We start from the raw sequence: 27,136 nt of genomic DNA, 5'->3' as shown, positions 1-27,136 counted from the left end.
GTCGTAAATGAGTATTTGTGTTACTGTACATACCGAACCTCTAGGAAATATATCACGCTGTTGTTTATTGCATTTTTCCAGCTAAGTCTGTAAAGATCTTTGTTCTTCCATCGAGAATGTGACAACAGACGACTCCTGATGACTCCGCATTATAATATTCATGAACAAAAAAAAAAACGATGCACAATTAGGCTGGTTTCACACTTGCGTTTTTTTGCGCTGTTTTTTAGCGCAAAAAAGCATGCATTTTTTCCCCTATCTTTTACATAGGTACGCATACACATGCGTTTGTACGCGTTTGTATGCGCATGCGTTTTTTTGTAGTGTGCGCTCGGGCGCACAAAACGCATCCTGTTGCATTTTTTGTGCGTCCGACTTGCCCCCAAAAAACGCATGCGCACGCAATGCAATTTTTTTACAGCAAAACACCCATTATAGTCTATGGGTGCGCATACGTGCGCATTGTAATGCGCATGCGTTTTTTTAAAAAAACACACCAAAACCCGCAAAAAAACGCACACAAACGCACGATGCATTTTTTTCATGCGTTTGTGTGCGCAAAAAATGCACCGTAAAAAAACGCAAGTGTGAAAGTAGCCTTAGTAGGTCGTGGCAACCAGTTTCTTAAAATATCTTCTATACGAGCAACATAACATTACCTACGAAATGTGCAAAAACAGAGTATGCAAATAAAGCTGCTGCTCTCTTTATTTGCTGTGGTTCTCCTCTTTATTTTGTATTTTTACTGCTTTTATAGTAGCAGTTTTTTTCGCTCTTATGCATGATTTGAGAGACCCCACCCCTCTCTTGTGTGACATGCACATAAGGAGCTGTCTTGCACCACGTACCCATACCAGAAAGCGCCTGTCTTAATCCTGCTCATTTAGACACTATTCATATGTTCAGGTTTTAAATACATTAGATAGGGACTGCTTCAATATGGGTTACCTTGACGTTGGTGAAGCAGCTTGGCATACATTTTTTTGCAAAAAAACATATCGACTAAATACCCTGTGTTTGTTATTACCTTTATCAGCACTTGCTGATTACTGTTATATGTCTTATTGCAAGGTATTTTTGCACATTTGTCATTCTGTGCTTTTTGTTTGTATCAAGTGAATTAAGTTTGTCGGCATGTGACCACCAACAATCACCGGGAAATTGTGACAAGATGCGCACCAAAGTCACTTTTTGGCGGTCTGCAATTGCATTAAGTCCCTGCAGACTTTTGCCACAAGCAAAGACCATCCCTTTACCACCTTGTCACTTTTGAAAAGGGTTATCCAGGATTATATTAATTTTTTACCATGGGCCTAAAACGCAACAGGCAGGTAGCTGCTAACTACCTACCTGTTGTGCCCTGCGTAGATCTATACCGGCACAGACCGTTCATAGACCACTTCTGCTAGCTTCTTCTGATATCGTGTCGGCATAGCAAAGGCTTCTCATCCGCTCTGCTGACGGGGCGTGACTGCCTACATCTTACTGATTGACAGCCGGTTCCTTGCTGCCAAACTGCGGGAAGATGGCTGTTAATCAGCATGACGTCAGCAGTCATGCCTGGAAGAAGAAGAGGAGGAAGAAGAGTTGATCTGTTGACTTGGAGCAGTCAATCTGTTCTGTGTCGGCATTGGGTTGAACAGGCAGGTAGGTGCTAACTAGTTTGTGTTTGATTTATAGTGAGAAAAAAATTTAGTCTTGGACAACCCTTTAAGAAGTTATACAGTTCAACAGAGCCATAATGCCATCATGCAGCACGTGTAAGGAACTTCGCTGCACTTCTGATTTCCTGCAGAGGCAAATAAAGTTTTTTTTATTTTTATACAGTACAGACCAAAAGTTTGGACACACCTTCTCATTCAAAAATGTTTTTTGTTTATTTTCATGACTATGAAAATTGTAGATTCACTCTGAAGGCATCAAAACTATGAATTAACACATTTGGAATTATATCATTAACAAAAAGTGTGAAACAACTGAAAATATGTCTTATATTTTAGGTTCTTCAAAGTAGCCACCTTTTGCTTTGATTACTGCTTTGCACACTCTTGGCATTCTCTTGATGAGCTTCAAGGGGTAGTCACCGGAAATGGTCTTCCAACAGTCTTGAAGGAGTTCCCAGAGATGCTTAGCACTTGTTGGCACTTTTGCCTTCACTCTGTGGTCCAGCTCACCCAAAAACATCTCGATTGGGTTCAGGTCTGGTGACTGTGGAGGCCAGGTCATCTGGCGTAGCACCCCATCACTCTCCTTCTTGGTCAAATAGCCCTTACACAGCCTGGAGGTGTGTTTGGGGTCATTGTCCTATTGAAAAATAAATGATGGTCCAACTAAACGCAAACCGGATGGAATAGCAAGATGCTGTGGTAGCCATACTGGTTCAGTATGCCTTCAATTTTGAATAAATCCCCAACAGTGTCACCAGCAAAACACCCCCACACCATCACACCTCCTCCTCCATGCTTCACGGTGGGAACCAGGCATGTAGAGTCCATCCGTTCACCTTTTCTGCGTCCACAAAGACACGGTGGTTGGAACCAAAGATCTCAAATTTGGACTCATCAGACCAAAGCAAAGATTTCCACTGGTCTAATGTCCATTCCTTGTGTTCTTTAGCCCAAACAAGTCTCTTCTGCTTGTTGCCTGTCCTTAGCAGTGGTTTCCTAGCAGCTATTATAACATGAAGGCCTGCTGCACAAAGTCTCCTCTTAACAGTTGTTGTAGAGATGTGTCTGCTGCTAGAACTCTGTGTGGCATTGACCTGGTCTCTATTCTGAGCTGCTGTTAACCTGCGATTTCTGAGGCTGGTGACTCGGATGAACTTATCCTCCGCAGCAGAGGTGACTCTTGGTCTTCCTTTCCTGGGGTGGTCCTCATGTGAGCCAGTTTCTTTGTAGTGCTTGATGGTTTTTGCCACTGCACTTGGGGACACTTTCAAAGTTTTCCCAATTTTTCGGGCTGACTGACCTTCATTTCTTAAAGCAATGATGGCCATTCATTTTTCTTTACTCAGCTGCTTTTTTCTTGCCATAATACAAATTCTAACAGTCTATTCAGTAGGACTATCAGCTGTGTATCCACCAGACTTCTGCACAACACAACTGATGGTCCCAACCCCATTTATAAGGCAAGAAATCCCACTTATTAAACCTGACAGGGCACACCTGTGACGTGAAAACCATTTCCAGTGACTACCTCCTGAAGCTCATCAAGAGTGTGCAAAGCAGTAATCAAAGCAAAAGGTGGCTACTTTGAAGAACCTAGAATATAAGACATATTTTCAGTTGCTTCACACTTTTTTGCTAATTATATAATTCCACATGTGTTAATTCATAGTTTTGATGCCTTCAAAGTGAATCTACAATTTTCATAGTCATGAAAATAAAGAAAACTCTTTGAATGAGAAGGTGTGTCCAAACTTTTGGTCTGTGCTGTATATATTCCATGCGAATCTAGCACACAGAAAGGAAATTGTGGCACGCATCACGAAATGAAAAAATTCTGGAATTTGTATCAGAATATTATTTGCATTTTGACGAAGCGCGAGAGCCACATGTGGCAGCCCAATAGATGCCTTGACTGGGGTCATAGACCAATATAAGTAGAAATGTTCTCTGCAGAATATGTTGGCACCAATATAACACAAAGGATATAAATAAACTCAAATTACTTGTGTTAAAGAACAACTTCTATTTTTGTAAATTTCTAACGTGGTGCAGACGCTCATTATTGAGTCTGTGTTCTTGGGCCCCCATGAGATCTTCAAAAATGGAGAAACCTCCAATCAGAAAGCAGGGGATCATTACGGCAGTCAGTCAGGATTTAACCCCTTCATGAACAGAGCTTTTTTAGTTTCTGCGTTTTTGTTTTTTGGTCCCCTTCTTCCAAGAGCCATACCTTTTTCATTTTTGAGTCAATATGGCCAAGTGAGGGGTAAGTTTTTTGCAGGACGAGTTGTACTTTTGAATGAGACCATTGGTTTTAACATATCATGTACTGGAAATGGGAGAAAAATTCAAAGTGCGGCGAAATTGCTAAAAAAAAAGTGCAATTCCACACTTGCTTTTTGTTTGCTTTTTTTCTGCTATGTTCACCAAATGCTAAAACTGACATGCGATTATGATTCTCCAGGTCATTACGAGTTCATAGACACCAAACATGTCTATGTCCTCTTTTATCTAAGTGGTGACAAAAAATTCCAAACTTTGTTAAAAAAAAAAAAAATTGCGCCTTTTTCTGATACGCATAGCATCTTGATTTTTCGGAATCTCGGTTCGGGTGAGAATTTATTTTTTGCGTGCTGAGCTGACATTTTTAATGATACCATTTTGGTGCAGATACGTTCTTTTGATCACCCATCATTGCATTTTAATGTAATGTCGCAGCGACCAAAAAAACTTAATTCTGATGTTTTGACTTTTTATCTCGCTACGCCATTTAGCGATCAGGTTAATCCTTTTTTTATTGATAGATCAGGCGATTCTAAACGTGGCAATACCAAATATGTATATGTTTGATTTTATTTTTATTGTTCTATTTTGCATGAGGCGAAAGGGGGGTGATTTGAGCTTTTATATTTTTTTAATTGTTTTCATATCTTTAAAAACTTTTATTTTTACTTTTGGCATGCTTCAATAGTCTCCATGGGAGACTAGAAGCTGCCATAACCCGAATGGCTCTGCTACATACAAGTGATGATTGGATCGCCTGTATGTAGCAGAATTGTTGACATGCTATGGGTGGCGCTCATAGTAATCCGGCAGTGACAACCGGGGTCACCAGTGGTCGGATTTCTGGCCCGATGGCCAGAAGGGCGAGTTGAATGCGGCTGTCAGAGTTAAGGGGTTAATAGCCGCGAGTAGATCGTGATTCCACCCGCAGCTGTTCTGGGCACATGTCAGCTGTTCAAAACAGCTGACATGTCCCAGGAAGATGTGGGCTCATTGCCGGAAACCATCATCAAAGGGAAGGAGTCCGATATCGGCGTAAATTTACGCCCAATGTTGGAAAGGGGTTAAAGTCCCTAAAAGATTGCTCCAAAGTTTATTAACCAGAATGGTTTTTTTTTTAATGTCTGAACAAAATACCTGCTCAAAACAAGCACAGACTCTCGGTGCACTCTTGGTGTGACCAAACTGTACAGTTCACCTACCATCTACTTGTTTTCTTGTTTTCCATCAATTTTCGCCCTCTTCTGTTTTCTGAAAAGCCAGAGATATCAATGAAGGAAGAGGAGTGTGGAGATTAAAAAGAAAAATAGTTGGAAATGTGTACTTGACTGTTTGTCTACGCCGAGAGTGCACCGAGTGTCTGCGCTTGGTTTGAACAGTCATTTTGTGCTGACAGACTCCAACTAATAAAAACCTCCACATAAATTATAATAGAACACATCATATCTTTGTATTTTTTTCTTTTATGTTTTCTTACAATTTTGTTTAGATGCACCTGTTTCTGCCCTGTTAATTTCACCCTAAAAATGTAATTCGACTCTTAGGCCTTGTACCCACATATGCAGAAAAAACCGGACTCCTTCCCAGGAAAAACACGCATTTATTGCACGTTTTTTTACCACGATTTTTGCACATTTTTTTGCGTGTTTTTTTATGCGTTTTTTACAGGAGCATCCTCCTGCTCATAGACTATAGTTCGGAATGCGGAAATTAATGAGCATGCTGTGCTTTTTACAGTGATACGTTTTTTTCGCGGTAAAAAACGCATCAACGTGCACAAAAAGTGCGGAATTCATTAAAATGAATAGGATGCTTCTTGTATGCGATTTTGAAGCGTGTTTACCGGGAAAAACGCTTAAAAAACGCGAAAAAAAAACGCTTACGTGGGTACACAGCCTCAAGGATCCATCTCCTTCGAAAACGCCGGATAAATACAATTTAGGTAAGACGAGAGACTTGTGAGATTTCACTTCTTTGCTTGAAATTGTCTTAGAAAATGTATCCCGATACTATGAACTGTGGGGTGGTATGTTTTTCAAGGACAATTCAGTAGTTAGGATGCCATCGGTGTAGGGAAGCTAGGAGTGCTATTGATGTGGAGCCGATCGGTGCACGCCCGTTCAGTGGCCGATGAAGAATTCCGAGCGATGTAGATGATTAGATACTATTAGCTCCGGGGTCAGACCGCATGCTGTTCTGATGGAGGTTACATACGCGAAAAGATGAAGGCTGGATCTTAGACCTACGTCTATGATCCAAGGATGTAGATTCCATCTCACAGACATGCAACAATGTAACAATGGGGAAAATTTTCCTTCCATATCAACCAATTAGTTCCTTCACTGTAGTCTATCTCAGCTTTAAAGAAAAAAAGGGCTGTAAGGAAAATAAATAAAACCCACTTTTTATCTCCATTGTAATGAAATTCACAATTTATCACCACTGGTGATATGTATGAAGTGAATCTCTACTTTAACAGGGATGGACAGTGACACTAGTGATGGGTGAACGTGCTCGGATGACGTCTTATCTGAGCACGCTCGGGTGCTATCTGAGTATCTTGGGCGTGCTTGTATATTATGTTCGATTCCTCGCGGCTGCATAATTTGTGGTTGTTAGACAGCCTGAACACATGCTGGGATTGCCTGCTTGTTAGGGAATCCCCACATGTGTTCAGGCTGTCTAACAACCACAAATCATGCAGCCGCGAGGACTCAGACATAATGTACGAGCATGCCCAAGATGCTTGCATAACACCCGAGCGTGCTCAGATAAGACGTTTTCCGAGCATGTTCGCCCATCACTAATGGACACTTTATATTTATTCTGACACTGTTTATGCTAGTTTTTTCACTATTAGGGAAGAGTAAGATGTCCGTACAAGGCCGGCTTCACACTAATATTCGGCAGAGCTGCGGAGGGCTGTGTAGTTCCTCCGTGAAGCTCCGCCCACTGCCAACACCATGGCGCCATGTGAGTGCATACCCATGTATTTATATATTACTGTAAGGGAACAAGTCAGACCACTGTTTAACTCGGATGAGGATCGCAACGCAGTGCTCAGACTGGCCGACGGTTCTCCCAATCCAAGCGTTCACCTGCACTGAAATACATACTGTCACAAAGGGTTGGGATAGCCGCCGGCCAGTTCAAGCATTGTGTATCCTCAACAAAGTTAGGCTAGTTTCACACTAGCGTTCGGCAGAGCTGCGGAGGGCTGCAGAGTTCCTCCGTGTTTTGATGATGCGGCGACCTGCGTTGAACGCAACAAGTTGCATTTTGTTGCCCTCACCGCATTGTCAAAATGACACATGCGGACGCATCCACATACATCCGCATGGCCTGCGTACCCAATGTTAAAGATAGGTACGCAGGCCGCATGCAATCGTAGGCGGCGCTGAGCAAAGGAGGTGCGGCAGTGGGCGGAGCTTCACGGAGGAAATCCACAGCCCTCTGCAGCTCTGCCGAACACTAGTGTGAAGCTAGCCTAACTCAGTTGACGATGCATAATGCTTGAACTGGCCAGCGGCTATCCCAACCCGAGTGTGACAGTATGTATTTCAGTGCAGCTGAACGCTTGGATTGGGAGAGCCGTCGGCCAGTCCAAGCACTGCGTTGCGATCCTCATCCGAGTTAAATGGTGGTCTGACTTGTTCCCTTACAGTAATATATAAATACATGGGTATGCCCTCATATGGTGCCATGGTGTTGGCAGGTAAAATGTGTGTGTTTTTGCATCCATTTTAGAAAATATGAAAAAAGCCGCATAAAAAGCTGAAAGAATTGACATGCAGCAGATTAAAAAAAACACCCAACATCTCAAGAAGCGCAAAAAAAAAAAAAAAGAGTGTGCGTGAGATTTTTGAAAGCTCTTTGTTGGTACCGTAAAACGTAGCATTTTTGTCACAGAATAAAATGCAGGAAAGCAAACAAAAAAGCCAGGTGTGAACATGCTCTTACAGCTGTCCTGTGCCTGCTGACAGAGGCGCATGTGAACAGATCTGTCCATAAGACTCCACCAATAAAAGAAAACATTGCATGCGGGAAAGCTGTTTTTCCATTTGAAGAAGCTGATAGACAAGTCTGGCCACATGCTCCTCTACCGGCAAGCATCAGAGGTCTGAGACAATGGCTGCAAGAACCAATCAACCCGGTATTTAGAGGTAAAACAAAATTTGCTGAAATTCAATTTGGGAAATTTGCATCAAATAAATTTGGTGCAAATCAAATTGTCTGGGAAGGGGTTAAAAATAACCTCATACTCATCTCTCCTCAACCCTCACCATACTTCTCCCACTGCTGCTGGTCCTCCGATCAGCTCCTCGGTCTTCTCTTTTCTTTCCTCTGTCATGTATCTTCACTCTTTTGACTTCCGTCTTCTCCTCAATGTCTCATCAATGTACTGATGGCCACACCCTGCATGGTGCCCCATGTGACCGTGCGGCTCAAGGCACGTGACGACATGGAACTAGTGAGGAACGGGAGCGATGGTGGTCAGGAAAGAGGAGAGGAAAGAAGACAGAGGAGCCGGAGATATTTAGTGATAAATACATCTAACGCCTCATGCACATGGTCATGTTATGGCTCCGCGCCTTCTTAAAACTTTAAGGAGCAGTAATGTGCAGCACAAATTAAAAAGTCAGTTTTGGGAATATTTTTCTTAAAAAAAAAAATCAATTAAATGCCATATTGTAATTTTATTCTCCCACAGAATACAGCACTACATTGGGCACGGTAAGGCGGCACAGAAAATGTCCGTAATTCTGTAATATGTAGGCACAATAAACCTCTTTTTTTCTTCAACATGGGCTTTGTACATGCATGTAACGTTATAACAAATAGCAGTAAATATCTATTAAGGCATGTGTGCTATCATGCATAATCAGGGCCGGCCCGAACGTATAGGCGAACTAGGCGGCTGCCTAGGACGCCGACCCAAAGGGGGCACCAGAGAAAAAATAGAAAAAATTATAAAAAATCTTTTCAAAAGGCAAAAAGTTTTCGGGATGGAAAGAAAAGTGTACATATTAAAGGGCAAATATGACGCAAGAGAGGTTGGTTGGGTTGGCAACAATTTCGATAGAATCTGAAGTTGCTAAACAAATTAATCTCGGTGACTTAGTGTCATCCTTTTAAAAAAAAAAAGGCAAGGAAACAAAAATTTTAATTACCTATGGTCGTTTATGTTTTGTGTTATTGATTACTTTGTATATATTTGTCCTATACAACTTCTCAGAAGATTAAGGGTATGTGCACACGCTGCGGATTCCGCTGCGTTTCCGCAGCGTTTTTGGCCGCTGCGGACCTGCAGCAGTTTTAGCTGCATTGAAATGAATGGTACAAAAAAAACGCTGTGTAGACGTTGCGGAAAAATCCACGTGGATTTGCTGCGGTTTTGAAACCGCAGAAAGAAGTGACATGTCAATTCTTTCTGCGGAATCCGCAGCGGGTTCCTATCTCCACCATTGTGGAGATGGTGAATCCGCAGGACCAAACCGCAGTCAAAACCGCAGATAATCCGCAGGTCTTTTGACTTGCGGTTTATCTGCGGTTTTTGCAAAATCCATGCGGATTAATCCGCAGCGGATTCCGCAGCGTCTGCACACACCCTTAAGAGTTAGGAGAGAGTTAATTAATCATTGTTGTTGTGGTTTATTTTGCTCCTAAATTTATATCCCAAGTTTTCATCTACTGCCAAGAATAGTAGGGGCGCAACAAAATAGTTTCGCCTAGGGCGCCGTAATCTCTCGGGCCGGCCCTGTGCATAATTTGCGCCGTTTGGCAACTAAAAAAATTGGTGCAACACTACCGCTAAACCTCCCTGAGCCGGGTGTGCACCTTTATATCTGCGCTGACGTCCATGAGAGTAAAAAAGTGCATTTGCTTCTACAATCAAGAATACGCTTTGTATGATGGGATTAATTATGAGGGCTGTAAGAGAGCAAATAAAGAGGTATTACAAGATGGAGAAAAAAAACAAGTAGGACAATAGAAAAGGAAAAAAAACGTGAAAAAGACAAAGATGGGAATGTTAAGGGTGAAAAAAATTACCATATACTGGTGGAAGATATTACCTCTCTAAATAGAAGGACAATTACCGGCATAAAGTGCAGAGAAGATACAATCTGTCGAACAAATATTGCTTTAACCCATCTATTGTAGTAAATGCGCCGAGGGTCAGATAATATAATTATGCACAGCGATGTCGGGAGCAATCGACTACATGAGAGCGCTGCATGGATGAAGAAGTCTTTACAAAATAGCATCAGTGGAGCAAATGGATTCGGGGAAAACTCAGGACATGGAGAATCTGGAAAATATTTACTGATACAGACTCCCACCATATAATCATAAGTAGTCGAATACTGTATTAGCTCATATAGGGGCGCCATAAATAGGAGACCACCCTTTTTATGCAAGTAATGCCCTAAAAAGGCGTAATGGCGGTTTTGGACAAGTGACTAAATTAAACGAATACCTTCTTCATTGGATACATCCAATGCAAGTGCATCAACACGGAATAAAGAGGCACCAACGGGCCGTTACAGGCAAAGCAAATAGACCCTTGAGGCAGATAATTGGCTCAAAAGTCACCTTTAAATGGGGTTGTCCACGTTTCGACATTTGGGCCCCTGTTATTGCATATTTGCCAATAGTCCACATTTTTTCCAAGTTCTCAAAATAGAAGGAGTTTTGCAAAAACCACGCCCAAAAGTAGACGTGTTGGGGGTCATTCAGAGGCATGGGAGTGGGGTCTGTGTTATAAAAGTTGGGCCCACTGGAAGACCCCCAGTCAAAAAGTCTGCAACAGGATCCAATTTGTGACCAAAGACAAGAGGAAGATTCTCAAGGGGAGGAAGGAATTAAAGGGATTGTCTACTACTGGTCTGTCCCTCATTCATTTTCCCAGAATACTACATAGATCAAAAGTAAAATCTATTCTTTTCTCCTGGGCCAGAGCTCATTCTTCACTCTGTAACCTCCGCTGGACTCATAACATAAACAATAATTGTGAAGGCAGAAGATGATCAGTGGCAGCTGATTGGCTGCGGCGGTAACGTGAAATGGTTTATGCCATGAGACCAGCAAAAACACAAGGCTCAGAGCAGAGGATCGACACTGACCTGGAAGATAAGTATACATTTTTTTTTAATTTATGCAGCAGCCTGGGGAAATTAAAGGGGTTGCCTGGGACTTTAACATTAGGACAGGTCATCAATGTCTGCGACACACAACACCCCCACTGTTCCTGGTGTCAGCCAAAACTGCTCAGTTACAGAGCGGCCACAGCACAGCTCCGACAACTGTATAGTGGCCGCAGCCGGTACTGCACATCCGCCACCTATTCAAATCTTTTTAATCCTCAGTTCTTACAGCTCGTATGGGCTTAAACTAGGAAACATCAGTCTAGTTCTCAAATGTCCATCATATGTGCAGGGTCTCACGATGAGGCACTGACACAATCACAACCATTTGCTACATTTTGTATCACTGTTTCTCTAAACCTTGTCATTTGCCATCCATTTCTAAAGTCCCCGTATATACCATATTTTTTGGATTTCAAGACACACCTTGTTTCCCCAAATTTGGGGGGAAAGTTGGGGGGTACCTCTTATAATCCGAATCTGTTTTCTGTGCTGTGGAGGGGGGGGCGGCTCTGGAGTGGTGTCAGGGGGCTGCGGTGGGATGGCTGTGGGCTGCAGACACAGCGGGAGCTCACGTGCTCCCACTCATTAGCCTCATGTAATATTCACTGTACCCGCTGTCCAACATCTCGGTGCTGAAGCCGCACCGAGTTGGTTTGCAGGGGAGCGGCGCATATGGCATGTGCCTGCACTCTCCTCCCCTCCCATCATGGATATGGCCCTCTCGGTCACTATATGCCCCCCTGCTGGCACACACATGATAAAATAACAAACACTTAACTCACCTTCCGATGATGGCTCCATGCTCCAAGCTCCCCCGTGGCTCTTCCTGTGTCTGTGCCGACATCTGATCAGCACAGTGATATCATCACTGTGTGCCCATGCCACATGATCCAATGCCCGGGAAACAGGAAGCGGAACCGAGGAACTGGGAGCATGGAGCCATCATCGGAAGGTGAGTTAAGTGTTTGTTATTTTATCATGTGCGTGACAGCAGGGGGGTGTATAGTGACCGGGAGGCCATGTGCGTGCCAGCAGGGGGGCATATAGTGACCGGAGGGGCCATGTGCATGCCAGAAGGGGGGCATATAGTGACCGGGGGGCCATGGGCGTGCCAGTAGGGAGGCATACAGTGACTGGGGGGCCATGTGCGTGCCAGCAGGGGGGCATATAGTGACCGGGGTGGCCATATCAAGGATGGGATGGGGGGTTATGTGCCAGCACAGGGGGGTAATGTACCAGCACATGAGGGCAATTACCCGAGGGGGCAAAGTGCCAATGTGCCAGCACAAGGGGGCAATGTGCCAGTGTGCCAGCACAAGGGGCAATGTGCCAGTGTGCCAACACAAGCAAGCAATGTGCCAGTGTGCCAGCAGCACAAGGGGGCAATGTGCCAGCAAAGAGGGGGCCATGTGCCAGCACAAGAGGGCCATGTGCCAGGATGGAGGTTATATAGATACCGGGATAAGGGACACATATATGATTTGTAAGACGGACACTGGCATTATAAGACAAACCCCCATTTAACATAAAAAATAATTTCTTTTTTCCTTCACCAAATTTGGGGGTGCATCTTATAATCAGGTGCATCTTATAAAGCGAAAAATACGGGTAAGTGTCCTCTACAGCGCGTTTCACAATCTCGTGGGGGTCACGTAATAATGGAGAGAACATAAAGCTCATCCTATTATGGTGGAACAAGGATCCCGTCTCTCCAGCCTCTTACTATTTAATCTTTTCATCTCCAGTTCTCCATGTCACTTACACCAGTCGATTTTCAATTCTTAATCTTCTGTTTATCCAACCTACTAAACTGGTTTTCCAAGGACAGATATTGATTGATGACCTATGAGACCTGTGAAGGTCCATCTCTTGCCACCTCCATCGACAGCATGAAGATATTATGATGTTTGTGCATGCAGCCTCTTCAGTGCCCTACCTGCACACCGTCTACCCAATGTTATCATTTAAGATTTATCGACCATTGTTCTATTGAAGTGAATTGAAAAATGAATATCCAGCACAGTCCCTACTAAGTAGACGGCATACAGGTGGACTGAAGATGAAGGCTGCAATAGCTGCAATAGTGCCGTGGCCCTTTAAGCAAATGATCGAGGTGACGAAAGTCATAACTCCATCAATTTAAAATTTATGGCTTTCTTTAACGATGTGGAAAACTTTGGACCACACTCAGATGACGATTTTCACAGCCAGACTGAATGGAGAAAATGGAGAAAAACCTCTGCAGTAATGAACCCTCTTTAATCCAAATAGCAAAATAGGGAACCAGGAATGAATAAACTCTGCTTATTTTGCTGCAATTTTTCAAAAATTCTTCTCCAAGAGATTGATGAGAATCTTCACGACTGATAAACTTATTGTTGATTTTTTTCATTGAGCGTTTTTAGGATCAGCCTCACTCTAAAGTTTATTTTTTGGATTTCCATCCAACCATAATAAATGTAAATGGTTTTGTACTTGATTTTTCAGTAATGCCGGGGTAAACTAATGTTAAGTGATTTATTACTTCTTTCTCGAGGTAATTAGAATAAGTGATGACCTCATTACAAAAATCCAGATGTGTTATTAAGAAGCTCTCGTCATCTATCAGGCATTATTGCAGGATATTCTAAATTACAGCTTTGTTTTCCCTCATCTGTAAGAACAATTATTAAACATCATCATTTTTACTGTAATGTGGAGAATAAGTGACTATTTATATGATGTATTCAGTATTCGGGCCCGGGCTTATATAATGACTTTTTTTGCTTTTATATTTAGTAAAACTCCTTGAATTCAACATTAACTGAAGCAGCAAAAGCGATTATCCTGGACGATCGGTTGGTCATAAAAAAGTAAAATTACCTTGTAAAGGTTAAAAATGTAAATATATACACTACTCAAAAAATAAAGGGAACATTTAAACAATACAAGGTAGCTCCAAGTCAATCATAGTTCTGTGAAATCATTCTGTCCAGTTATGAAGCAGCACTGACTGTGAATCAATTTCTCCTGCTGTTGTGCAAATGGAACAGACAACAGGTAGAAATTATCGGCAATTAGCAAAACAACCCCTATAAAGGAGTGGTTCTGCAGGGGGTGACCACAGACCATTTCTCTGCTCTCATCCTTTTTGGCTGGTTTGGTCACTTTCGCATTTTGTCATTGCTCTCACCACTACAGGTACTGTACAGTAGCATGAGGCAGTAACTACAAACCACAGAAGTTGCTAAGGTAGTGCAGCTCATCCAGGATGGCACATCAATGCGAACTGTGGCAAGAAGGGCAGCTGTGTCTGTCAGCAGTGTCCAGAGCATGGAGAAGATACCAGGAGATGGGCCAGTACACCAGGAGACGTGGAGGTGGCCATAGGAGGGCAACAACCCAGCATCAGGACCGCTACCTCCTCCTTTGTGCAAGGAGGAACAGGAGGAGAAGTGCCAGAGCCCTGCAAAATGACCTCCAGAAGGCCACTAACATCCATGTGTCTGCTCAAACTGTCAGAAGCAGACGCCATGAGAGTGGTATGAAGGCCAACTGGGTGTTGTGATTACACTCTAACACTGTGCAGGGCAATTGGCATTTGCCAGAAAACACCAAGGTTGGCAGATTCGACATTGGTGACCTGTGCTCTTTACATATGAGAGCAGGTTCACACTGAGCACATGTAATAGTGTCTGGAGACTTTGTGGAAAATGTTCTTTTGCCTGCTACATCCTCCAGCATGACCAGTTTGGCAGTGGGTCAGTAGTGGTGTGGGGAGGCATTTCTTTGGAGTGCCGCACAGCTCTCCATGTTTTAGCCAGAGGTACCCTGACTGCCATTAGGTACCAGGATGAGATCCTCAGACTCATTGTGAGACCATATGCAGGTGCAGTGGGCACTGCGTTCCTTCTGATGTATGACAATGCTAGGCCTCATGTGGCTGAAATGTGTCAGCAGTTCCTGCATGATTAAGGCATTGATGCTATGGCCTGGTCTGTCCATTCCCCAGACCTGAATCCATTTGAGCACATCTGGGACATCGGGACATCGTATCTCATTCCTTCCACAAAAGCCACGTTGCACCACAGACTGTCCAGGAGGTGACTGATGTTTTAATCCAGGTCTGGGAGGAGATCTCTCAGGAGAACATCTACCGCCTCATCAGAAGCATGCCCAGGCATTGTAGGGAGGTCATACAGGCACGTGGAGGCCACACACACTACTGAGCATCTTTTCCTTGTCTTGTGGCCTTTTCACTGAAGTTGGATCAGCCTGTAATTTGATTTTCCATTTTGATTTTGAGCATCATTCCAAATCCAGACATCCATGGGATATTAATTTTGATTGACATTGATCATTTTTATGCTTTATTGCTCTCAATGCATTCCACTATGTAATGAATAAAGATTTGCAACTGGAATATTTAATTCAGTGATATCTTGGATGTGGTGTCTTAGAGTTCCCTTTATTTTTTTGAGCAGTGCATAAGTTTTAAACATATAAATTTTTATTTATCACATAGACAGACAGACAAAAAGATAGACAGATAGATAGATAATAGATAGATAGATAACAGCTGGATAGATAGATAGATAGACAGACATTAGCTCACGGTCACGTATTCAGTATTTGGTCAGTATTTTACATTAGTATTTGTAAGCCAAAACCTGGAGTGGGTGATAAATACAGAAGTGGTGACGGGTTTCTATTATGCTTTTCCTCTGATTGTTCCACTCCTGGCTTTGGCTTATAAATACTGATGTAAAATACTGACCGAATACTGAACTTGTGAATGTGGCCATAATTAAATAAATAAAAAGATAAATTAGTGAGATGGGCTGAACAAAAAACAAGAATTTTGCAACGGATACGATCATCCCAAAACTTTTGTAAAATATATGTGACTTAGGGGATTGTCTTGTTTTTGGAATTATATTTTCGTCTATTTTTAAACTTGCTTTTATCACATTGTATTTCATTTTTTTTACTCTTACTCCTAGCTTGAATATTATGAGTTTGATCAGTGCAATATTTCAGGATCACTGACAGCACCTGCGAGAACAGGACATTAGGATGCGGGAACTATCACCTCACCATGACATGCAGCTTCATCAGGAGTAAGGAATATCTGTACTTTATTATTTTATATTTTTTTGCAGGTGAAATGGCAAAATAATATATGATCGCCCAGAGACATAAGTTGAAGCTCCTGGTCCCCCCACACTCGCCTCCCATCTAGAATACTGGTGTCTTCCCATCTGACACATTTCAGCTTCTGTCAGTTGCTCCATAGTAATTCACTGCTACTAATATCAGTACATGTGACATGTTCTAGTCTGTTGCTGAGGAGGAACCGACATGACATCGGTAAATGGATGGAAACCTGATTGAGGCTTGTAGCCGAATGCACTAATCAATTCTCCAGCCCAGGACAGGTGTTCTGCTCTGCTTTGTTCTGTTCTGATGAAAAATGAAAATATGTAAATGAAAATCTTCATCCGGAGTTATCAAACGGTCGAACTATTCCTAAGGAATTAAATTCAAAACAGATGGGATGAGCAAGATGCGCCGAAATGCAAAACACAACTAAATCACTCTAGCTTTGCTACATAAAAGTAATTAGCCATTGTTTATTACAGCATGACTGGTGCAGGGATGTGCCAAATAGGATGTGTAAGAAGGTTTAACTAAATAGATACCTGAAAAGGGAGGGTTAGAACAAATAGAAAGGGGAATCACAGATAGCGTCTCCATGAGCATATTGCAGGATGACGGATGGATAGATAGATAATAGCTAGAAAAATAGATAGATAGATAGATAGATAGATAGATAGATAGATAGATAGATAGATAATAGATAGTGTCAGGAGAATATGAATTATCTTCCATTGTCCGGGGTACACAACCAGAGCTGGTCTACTTCTCCTCCCACCATCGGTTTCTGTAGAACCAAAATCCTTCATGCAGCCCCTCTCCCTCTCTATGAATTTCCACCTCCCCCCTTCCTATCCAGCAAATGGTCAGTTTTATTGCCGGCCAGAGCTGAATGTATTTTTTCCCTCCAAAAATCCCTTTGTCTTCTATACAAAATATTCAAAGTCAAATTCAATAACACACAGTATTCCTATAAACATGAAAATTAGATTTCCAGGATCAGGGTAATTGGGGCTACGCATGGCAGCATTTTGCGGCATTTAGGGCCATCAGAAACCAGGGAAATTAATTTTTGTCCACCAGCAAATCACAGACATATAGTGTTTGGACTCTAAAAAACAGTAAATTCACAGGGGAAAAAATAATGACAATATCAGTGGCCTGTGAGCTTCCAGGCCAAAGATATGGAAAAAAGGTGATTTTAATAACTTTTCAAAATAGGTGTTCCTCCCGGGAACAGTCCATGTATGAGGTCAGCAAAATTGGCCAAACCAAAAAACAGGGACATACATTTTGGGAGGCATTCAGAGCCAGAGAGACAGCTGAAACAACACCATGCTTTGCCACTAAATCCTATCTTTGGGAACTCTCCTCCCCTTTATCGACACGTTATACCTGTGACTGAGATTCAGTATGTTTCATATTTATCTCTTTTATTTTCATAACTGTTTGTACATACTTGTATTTTGTCTCCTTTTGTAATATCTTTTGTAAACACTGCTGACTTTTTCTGGAGTAAACTTATAAAATTTGCTAGCTTCATTCTTCTTGCTCTATGACTGAACTGACACATACTCCGTGCAAATTCATGCTTCCCGAGGTTGGTTTCTGACCTGATATAGGCTTGGTAATGGACCGGTCTTATATCTAAAAAGGAACTGGTGGCAGCATAGTGTTCTGGTGTTATTGGGGAATCCTGGCAGTGACGGACCGGAGGTTTATATATATATTCCCGGCCTGGGACTGGTGATATATACCACCCTCACTGCAGAGTGCCCCGATAACCAACACGCGGCGGAGCAGCATCTCTGGCGACTACTTGGCCTAGGTGCAGTACCCTGACTGACCTGAGGGTAAGGGGGGCACCAGAGAGCTGCAAGTTCATGAACGCAAATTAAAAGTGGGTTTAAATGACAGATAGATAATAGTTAGATAATAGATAGATATATAGATATATACGCCCTTATGTTGCATATACTAATTTTTACCGGTCAGTATAGAGGAGTCAGAAAATGAACCGAGAACTGCCTTATCAGCACCATCAGGGCAGTGCAATTGCAATTTTTTCCAGCTGGTACTGTATATTGTAGGAAACGGTGCAATGAGACAAGCCAGGGCAATCTGCAGCTACATAGGTCCACCAGGGTCAAGGAACCTTAGCGGGTCAAAAAGTCCTCCTACTGGTAATGACATCAGGTGCACACGACGTGTCCTGTGGATGATTTTGATGGGAAAACCCTTCTGATCACATTAAGGCTATGTGCACACACTACGGATTCACCTACGAATTTTTCCGAGCTGATCCGCAGGTAAAACCACAGAAAAAGTGACCTGCGATTTTCCTGCGGATTGGCCAGTGTTTTTTCCCTGCGGATTGACACCTGGACAATGGAATAGGTGTCAAACCGCAGCGGAATCCGCAGAAAGAATTGAGATGCTGCGGATTTCAAACCGCAGCTTTTCCGCATGGAAAAATCCACAGCGTGTGCACTGCGGATTTTAAAACCCAGAGGATAACATTATACTGTACACTGCCTGCGGAACTGCTGCGGATCCGCAGAGGCAAATCCGCAGCAGAATCAGCAGCAGAATCCGCAGCAGAATCCACAGCGTGTGCACATACCCTTATTCTGCATCTGTATCTTAACTTGTTAATAAGAAAAAAAAAACAAATAAATGAGCCGCAAACATAAGTTGTTTCTTGTTAATAAGAATCAAATATGTAATAAATAAATAACAAATACATAACAATGGGGAGAAAATGTACAAAATAGTCATCATACGGGAAGCATCAACGGTCATGAAACAGATGAAATAAAAGCCTGATTTTATACAAATATCTCGAGCATTATGTAACCTTCGTCACCCAACCAGCCGGATCACGTCGGACAATTATGCCTCCAATAGCAGCAGTAAGTGCCAATAATTACAAGTCCGGCCAAAGTCACTTCCAAAACCAGAAAACCTTCATCCTTGGCTTTAATTCCCCCCAAAAGAACGACCATAATGGTGCAATAGCCTCAGCTCACATCACATTATCAATAATCATTTCACAGTCATTTTCCAATAAGGAATCTGTAACACCAAATTCTTAAATCACAATTTCAGTCCTGTAAGGAAAACATTTTTTTAAACATTTGCGTTAAATTTAATTCCCATCGTTCTTTAGTTCTAAAAACTGATTTTTTTAAACTTTGTTTAAAAAAGTTTTCAACCTTTTTTTAACTTTTTTTTTTTTTAGGAAGAAGCTTATTTCTTTGTCATTGTCGCCTTCCACGGACAAGGTTCCTTAAACTGTAACGCTGCCCCCTACGGACAAGTCTGTAAAGTTCAACTAGCGGGAAAAATATTCCGATACGGCTGAAATTGCAACAATGCAGCAAAGAAACAGAAAAAAAATATATAACTAATGGATAGGATTTGTGGAATATGCTGTATCCGTGTAGTAGGAAGAGTAAAAGACGACTTACCGGTGGTCTCCACAATACCCTCCAGGATGACGACAATCTCAAACTGCTCCGTTTGCATGGACCGCTGAGACAGGTCGTAGAAGGGGCTTTTGGCGTCAATCACGTGGCAGATTGTGAGAGGGGAAACCAGGAAAAGCTGATCCGCCCCTGTGCTAAATCCTACATCTAGTTCAAGTTGATCGAGAGGAAGAAACTCGCCCTCCGGTGTCTGCCGAGACTGGAGATACAGAAGAGAGAAAAACATTAACACCCGAGTGACAGTTTTCATGACGAGCTGACATCACACTACATCACTGCGAAAAACTGACATCTTCAATTACATCAGATGCAGCCGCACTCTCAGGATCGGGGTTTTGTTTTTTTCTTTGTCTTATTAACATGATTAAATGAAATAAATGGGAAGTATTTCCTAAATTAAAGAGGTTTAAAAGGAAAAGTGTTGTCAGAAAATGACCTGTTGTTTACATCAAGGTTTTGTATTAGATTTGTTCGTTTTTTTTATTTTTTGTCAATATTTTTTTTTCTAGGCCTTATACTAGATATTTATAGAAGAGATTTCAGTTTCATTATCATTACAGACAAGATCACAATGAAGACTAAGAACTCAATATACACAGATGACACAGGATCCAGTATACACAATAGGTGATGTCTCAGCTCAACTCTTCCTCCTGTTCAATGACTGATAACACCTCTATAAACAATAGATAACACAGGATCCACCATTCACAATAAGTGATGTCACAGTTCACCTCCTCCTCCTGTTCAATGACTGATAACACCTCTATAAACAATAGATAACACAGGATCCACCATTCACAATAAGTGATGTCATAGCTCACCTCCTCCTCCTGTACAATGACTGATAACACCTCCATATACAGTAGATAACACAAGATCCACCATTCACAACAGGTGATGTCACAGCTCACCTCCTCCTCCTGTTCAATGACTGATAACACCTCTATAAACAATAGATAACACAGGATCCACCATTCACAATAAGTGATGTCACAGTTCACCTCCTCCTCTTGTACAATGATTGATAACACCTCTATATAAGTAGATAACACAAGATCCAGTATACACAATAAGTGATGTCATAGCTCACCTCCTCCTCCTGTACAATGACTGATAACACCTCCATATACAGTAGATAACACAAGATCCACCCTTCACAACAGGTGATGTCACAGCTCACCTCCTCCTCCTGTTCAATGACTGATAACACCTCTATATACAGTAGATAACACAGGATCCACCATTCACAATAAGTGATGTCACAGCTCACCTCCTCCTCTTGTACAATGACTGATAACACCTCTATATAAGTAGATAACACAAGCTCCAGTATACACAATAAGTGATGTCACAGCTCACCTCCTCCTCCTGTACAGTGACTGATAACACCTCCATATACAGTAGATAACACAAGATCCACCATTCACAACAGGTGATGTCACAGCTCACCTCCTCCTCCTGTGCAATTAGCTGTAGTGCTTGTGAATCAGTAGTTTGTCAATGCTGATATCCTAGTGATCAGTCATGGACCTCAGGACTAAAGCAGTGAGGAATTTAAAAGGGAAAAAATAGGGGGATGTTTTATTTTGAGAGATTCCTTTTTAAATTTGGAAAACTGCACGTATTCATTATATAATTTCATTTTTGCAAATGCTGATAAAATATATCAATGAGAAATGGAAAATGCTGAAAGGTCAAGAAACAGTATGGACTAAGCATGGGTGTTACCAGTCCCTTTGTAAAAGAGGTGTGTCCTTGCCCAGCCTGACACTGGCAGCTCTGATTGGACAATGCCAGACTGTGAAGAGACATGCCTCCAACTGGTAACACCCAGTTGTCAATTTATTAATGCATTTCTAAGAAGAATATCAGAATGGCTACAACATGGAAATTCAAAGACTATGGAAGTGACAGAAAAAGCCAAGTGCCATTATGTTGGGGTTCCTGGCTTCTGTGGAATCATGGCTGATAAGTAGTGTTGAGCATTCCGATACCGCAAGTATCGGGTATCGGCCGATATCAGCGGTATCGGAATTCCGATACTTAATTCCGATACTTTTTTCATATCGGATTCCGGGATCGGAATCGGAATAGGAAGTTCCCATCATGCTATGAGCCTGCTTGCTTTGATTAAGCCAATGGGAATCCTCCGAAGTGTGGGCACATCCTGTTAGGCATGTAGGCATGTTAACTATTGGCATGGCTGTGATTGGCTGCCGAAATGATGTCATGATGCACTATAAAAGCCACCGCAGCCGCCATTTCTGGTCACTCTGCTGTGAATTCAGTTAGGGACAGGCTGCTGTAGAAGACTGTGAGGGACAGTTAGAAATAGCGATTCTAAAAACAATATTGTGCTTTATCCAGGCTACATAAACCACCACTGTAGCTTGCTTTTCCCTAGCAGCGCTGTTTTCACAGCTGTCTGCAAGGGCTGTGTGAGTGCAGCTCACGCTGTGGAGTGGGTCCTGCAGCCACGTCAGGCTGTAGGCCACCCAGTGTGATCACTGCTGCCTCATACATCTTTTATTTTTTGAGCTGCATTTTTTAAATAATTTCAATCTAGTGTGCTTCCATCCGTATCCATATACGTTGGTTGCAAACACTAGTAGTAGACAGCGGAGCCTTTCTGCAGCCTTTCAGTGCTAGTGTCCACTTTGCTGCACTGTTCACGGCTGTCTGAGAGGTCTCTGACTGTGTGTGAGTGCAGCTCATGCTGAGTAGTGTGTCCTGCAGCTACGTCTGGCTGTAGGACGCTCAGCGTGCGTCACTGCCTCACACATATTTTTATTTGAGTGCAGCTCATTTTTTCTTCTATTAGTGTGCATCCATCCGTCTCCATCTACGGTGGTTGCAAACACTATATAGGAGTACACAGCGGAGCCTTTCTGCAGCCTGTCAGTGCCAGTGCCCACTTAGCTGCACTGTTGACGGCTGTCTGAGAGGTCTCTGACTGTGAGTGCAGCTCACGCTGAGTAGAGTGTCCTGCAGCTACGTCTGGTTGTAGGACGCTCAACGTGCGTCACTGCCTCACACATATTTGTCTCTGAGTGCAGCTCATTTTTTCTTCTCCTATTAGTGTGCATCCATCCGTATCCATCAACATTGGTTGGTTGCAAACACTATATAGGAGTAGATAGAGGAGCCTTTTTTTCTGGCTTGTGCCCTGCCGGCGCAGCCAGATTAGTATTACCCAATTTTTTTGGAGCCTCATCTTTTGCATTGTAGGTTACCTGCCTGCATTGTAATAGCTCCAAAAAGTTGGTGATACTATCAGTTTCAATTCTTTGTTCTCATACTTTGAGTTTGTTTCAAACAAAGAAACCACATAAAAAGTTCACCAAACACTACATTTTGAACTTGTGTAGGCCACATCAGCTCCTATTAAAGTCTAGTCCACACACACACACTTCATAAAATTAGTGTTTCTTGTACCTGTAACCAGCTGTTCAGGAATAAGCACACTAAGGCCCCCCTTTGTCCTTTTTTGCCTATCTTAAGCAGTCTTGCAAGATGAAGAAGGCAGGGAGTAAGGCGCGGGGGCGTGGGCGTGGGCGTGGAGTTTCAGCAGGGAGAGGACGTGGGGATTCTGCAGGGAGAGGACGTGGGGATTCTACAGGTAGAGGACGTGGGGATTCTGGGCCTGCTGCGGGCACCAGTGGATCAGCATCCCCCAGTTTTAGCAGGCAACAGTCCTTTATGCGCAGCTTTGTAGGACCTCAACGTACCCCACTGCTGCGGGAGGAACAAATTGAAGCCGTTGTCGGATGGATGGCAGCTAACGCATCGACTTCAATTACTTCCGCATCCTCTCAGGGTCAGAGCACCGAAGAGCAACCATCTGTCTCTTCACCACCTGCCAAAGTGCCCAGGCAGTCAGAGAGACATGGACAGGAGCCATCACAATCTCTACTTCTGTTCTCGGAATCTGTTGGCTTGGAAAGAGGGGGCCAGCCAAGCAGCATTCCTGAATGTGAAGAAGAGGGAGTATGCAGTGATGCGCAACTTCTTTGTCCCTCTGAATCTGAAGAGGCGAGTGGGCCAGTGCCTATGGTCAGCACACCTCAGTACGCATCAGATGATGACGAGACTCAGTTGCCACTTTCTGGTGCGTACGGTGCTGGCGAGACAACCCCGGAGAAGCAGCTGTTTGAAGAGGGGAGGGAAGATGATGAGGTCCTTGACCCATCATGGCGTGAGCAACAGGAAGGTGGTGGGAGCAGCTCGGAGGAAGAGATTCCCCTACCGGCCAAAACAGGAGGCAGAGGGAGGGGGAAGACTTGGTTGCCTGTACCCTCCACTTCGGCACCCGTTAGGAGCATTCCTCCTTCCAAAGGCAAACCGGGCGCTCACAAGAGTTGCAGTGCGTGGTCCTTTTTTGACACAGTTGCAGATGACATTTGCTTTGTCAAATGCAAGCTGTGTCATCAGAGAGTCAAAAGAGGGAGAAATGTCAGCAACCTCAATACCACAAATATGTGGAAACATGTGCGCACCAAGCACGAGTTGGAGTTGCATAGACACCCTCAAGACGTAGGCCAACGTACAGCACCACCTACCACCTCTTCAGTTCGTGTTGGGCCCTCTTCCTCCAGCTCACACACTGCTGGTTCGGCTTCCTCACAGGATCGCCAAGGAAGAACCTCTGCCACTGTTGTCCGGAGACCCTGTCAGATTCCACCCATAACAGCACGTTCCCATCCATCACAGCCATCGGTAGCACAGGCATGGGATAAAAGGCGCCCTTACTCGGCAAACCATCCCCGAGCACAGTCTCTGAATGCTGGCATTGCCAAACTTCTGGCAGTTGAAATGCTGTCATTCAGGCTGGTGGACACTGACACCTTCCGGGACTTAATGGCATTGGCAGTCCCCCAATACAACGTGCCCAGCCGCTTTTATTTCAGCAGGCGAGCCGTCCCTGCCCTGCAGAAACATGTTGAGGGCAAAATAAAACATGCGCTACTAAACGCCGTTAGTAGCAAGGTCCACCTGACCACCGATGCGTGGACCAGTAACCATGGACAGGGACGATACCTTTCCCTCACTGCCCACTGGGTCAATGTTGTGGAGCCGGGTACGGATCTGGAGAGTGGCGCTGTACGTGTTCTTCCAACGCCACGGATTGCAGGACTCCAGTCTGTACACATAGACTCCTCCTCCTACTCAAGTTCCTCAGAAACAGCAGAGCAGGAGCCTGTTACGACCGATATGAGCACAGCCGTGGCCAAACGTCAACAGGCTGTACTCAAATTAATTTCTTTGGGGAATCGAAGCCACACAGCGCAGGAGCTCTGGAATGCTATCAAGCTGGAGAGCGATGTGTGGTTTGGGCCAGCGAATCTCCAGCCGGGCTTGGTAGTGTGTGACAATGGCCGAAATCTGGTGGCAGCTCTTGGCCTAGGCAACCTCACACACATCCCATGTCTGGCACATGTTCTTAACTTGGTCGTGCAGAGCTTTCTGAGGGACTATCCGGATCTTGATGCACTGTTGCACAAGGTCCGCATAGAGTGCGCTCACTTGCGACGTTCCAGCACGGCAAGATCGCGCCTCGCTGCTCTGCAGCGACGATTTGGCCTTCCAGAACATCGCATCATATGTGACCTACCCACCCGGTGGAATTCAACGTTACATATGTTGGAGCGGTTGTGTGAGCAGCAGGCAGCAGTCATGGAGTACCAGCTGCATCAGGCGCAAACAAGTCGCACTGTGCGCCGTTCACACTTCAGCACCATTGAGTGGGCCTCTATGAAGGACATCTGCCTCGTTTTGCGTGCCTTCGATGAATCCACGCGGATGGCGAGTGCAGATGATGCACTAGTCAGCATGACTGTCCCCCTTATCTGCCTGCTTCAACAAACACTGCAAGCACTAAGGGATGAGGTTTCAGAAGAGGTGGAGGATGAGGAGTCCCAAATGCCATCTGCTTCTGGACAGTCTGCGCTACGTGTTTCCTCACAAAGGCCTAGGCAGGGGACACTTTGTGAGGAGGATGAGGAGGAGTCGATGGAGGAGGAAGACATCTCTCCAGAGGAGGGAGGTACACAAACCTCTACTCAGTATGTACAGCGAGGGTGGGGTGATGCAGAGCAGGTCGAGGTCACGCCTCAAACAGGGGACAGCGGTTCTTTGGCAGTTGGGAGTCTGCAGCACATGGTTGATTTCATGCTGCAGTGCCTGAGAAACGACCGCCGCATCGCCCACATTCTCGTCTCGGCTGATTATTGGGTGTACACCCTCCTAGATCCTCGCTACCGGGACAGCGTACAAAGGCTCATACCAACGTTGAACCGGGAGCGTAAAATGCGGGAGTACGAAGAGTCACTGGTGCAGTCCATAATGTTTTCCATTCCACCCGACAGCATTGTTGCAAGTGCTTTACAAAGCAGCTCTGTGCGTCGAGGCAGTGGAGGAAACTCTGCACAAAGAGGGAGCAGAGGCAGTGCCGCAGCACAAGGCAAGACCACTATGGCCCAAATGTGGCAAAGTTTTGTGTGTCCACCACAATTGTCTACACCATCAGCGACGCCTCGAGTCAGCAGGAGGCAACGCTTCCGTCAGATGGTGTCAGACTACATGTCTTGCCCTGTCGCTGTACTCCCAGATGGCTCTTCCCCCTTCAAGTTTTGGGTCTCTAAGCTGGATACATGGCCAGAGCTTAGCCAGTATGCATTGGAGGTGCTGGCTTGCCCTGCTGCCAGTGTATTATCGGAACGTGTCTTTAGTGCCGCAGGTGGTGTACTAACAGACCGTCGCACGCGACTATCTTCCGATAATGTTGACCGGCTGACTTTTCTGAAAATGAACAAGGCCTGGATCTCCAAAGACTTTGCCATTCCTCTTACAGACTAAATTAGTGGTTGGCAACTGTATCCAGGTCTGCTGGTGTGTTCATTTTTCTACCACCTGAACTATAATCCCTGTGCTTCAACACAGCCAGTTGTCGCTCAGATGTGTCGTCTGCACAGAGAAACACACTAGCTCCTGTGTTACTGGGGTTCAGTAATGCCAGCTGATCCCCTGCTGTGTGGACGGCAGAGTCACCAGCTCCATCAACATTCAAACCACTACTGATTTTTAACCGTGCCCAACTTAGGTCTCTGGCTCCACTGTCTCTACTATTTCCCCTGACCTCCAACCCCGCCATCTACATCTCTGAAGTGGCGTCAGCACAATCTACACTTGTTCCTGTGTTCCTGTGGCTCAGTCCCATCAGTTTATCCCCTGATGTGTGTCCGGCAAGGTCTCCTGCTCTGTCCACATTCCCATAACCAGTAGTGGGAATGAGGACAGAGCTGGCGAACTTGCCGGACAAACATCAGGGGATCAACTGATGGGACTGAGCACCAGTAACACAGGAACAAGTGTAGATTGTGCTGACGCCACTTCAGAGATGTAGCTGGCGGGG

The 27,136-nt window shown here is 44.0% G+C and overlaps 1 protein-coding gene across 2 annotated transcripts in view; it reads right to left on the bottom strand.

Annotated features, from left to right (window-relative positions):
* The window catches only part of KCNJ3 (potassium inwardly rectifying channel subfamily J member 3), a 274,595-nt gene that overhangs the window by 221,104 nt on the left and 26,355 nt on the right, over positions 1–27,136 (bottom strand). For both annotated transcript variants that reach the window (XM_073545642.1, XM_073545643.1), the window contains exon 2: positions 19,705–19,921. In XM_073545642.1, coding sequence (XP_073401743.1) covers positions 19,705–19,921 — 217 coding nt within the window. The remainder of the gene's footprint in view (positions 1–19,704; positions 19,922–27,136) is intronic.

This window comes from Dendrobates tinctorius, unplaced genomic scaffold, assembly GCF_039654945.1.
Source record: "Dendrobates tinctorius isolate UK_male_01 unplaced genomic scaffold, ASM3965494v1 ptg000143l, whole genome shotgun sequence".
NCBI classification, from domain to species: Eukaryota; Metazoa; Chordata; class Amphibia; order Anura; family Dendrobatidae; genus Dendrobates; species Dendrobates tinctorius.
The sequence above is the reverse complement of the archived record's forward strand: the minus strand, read 5'-3'. Positions and strand labels throughout refer to the sequence as shown.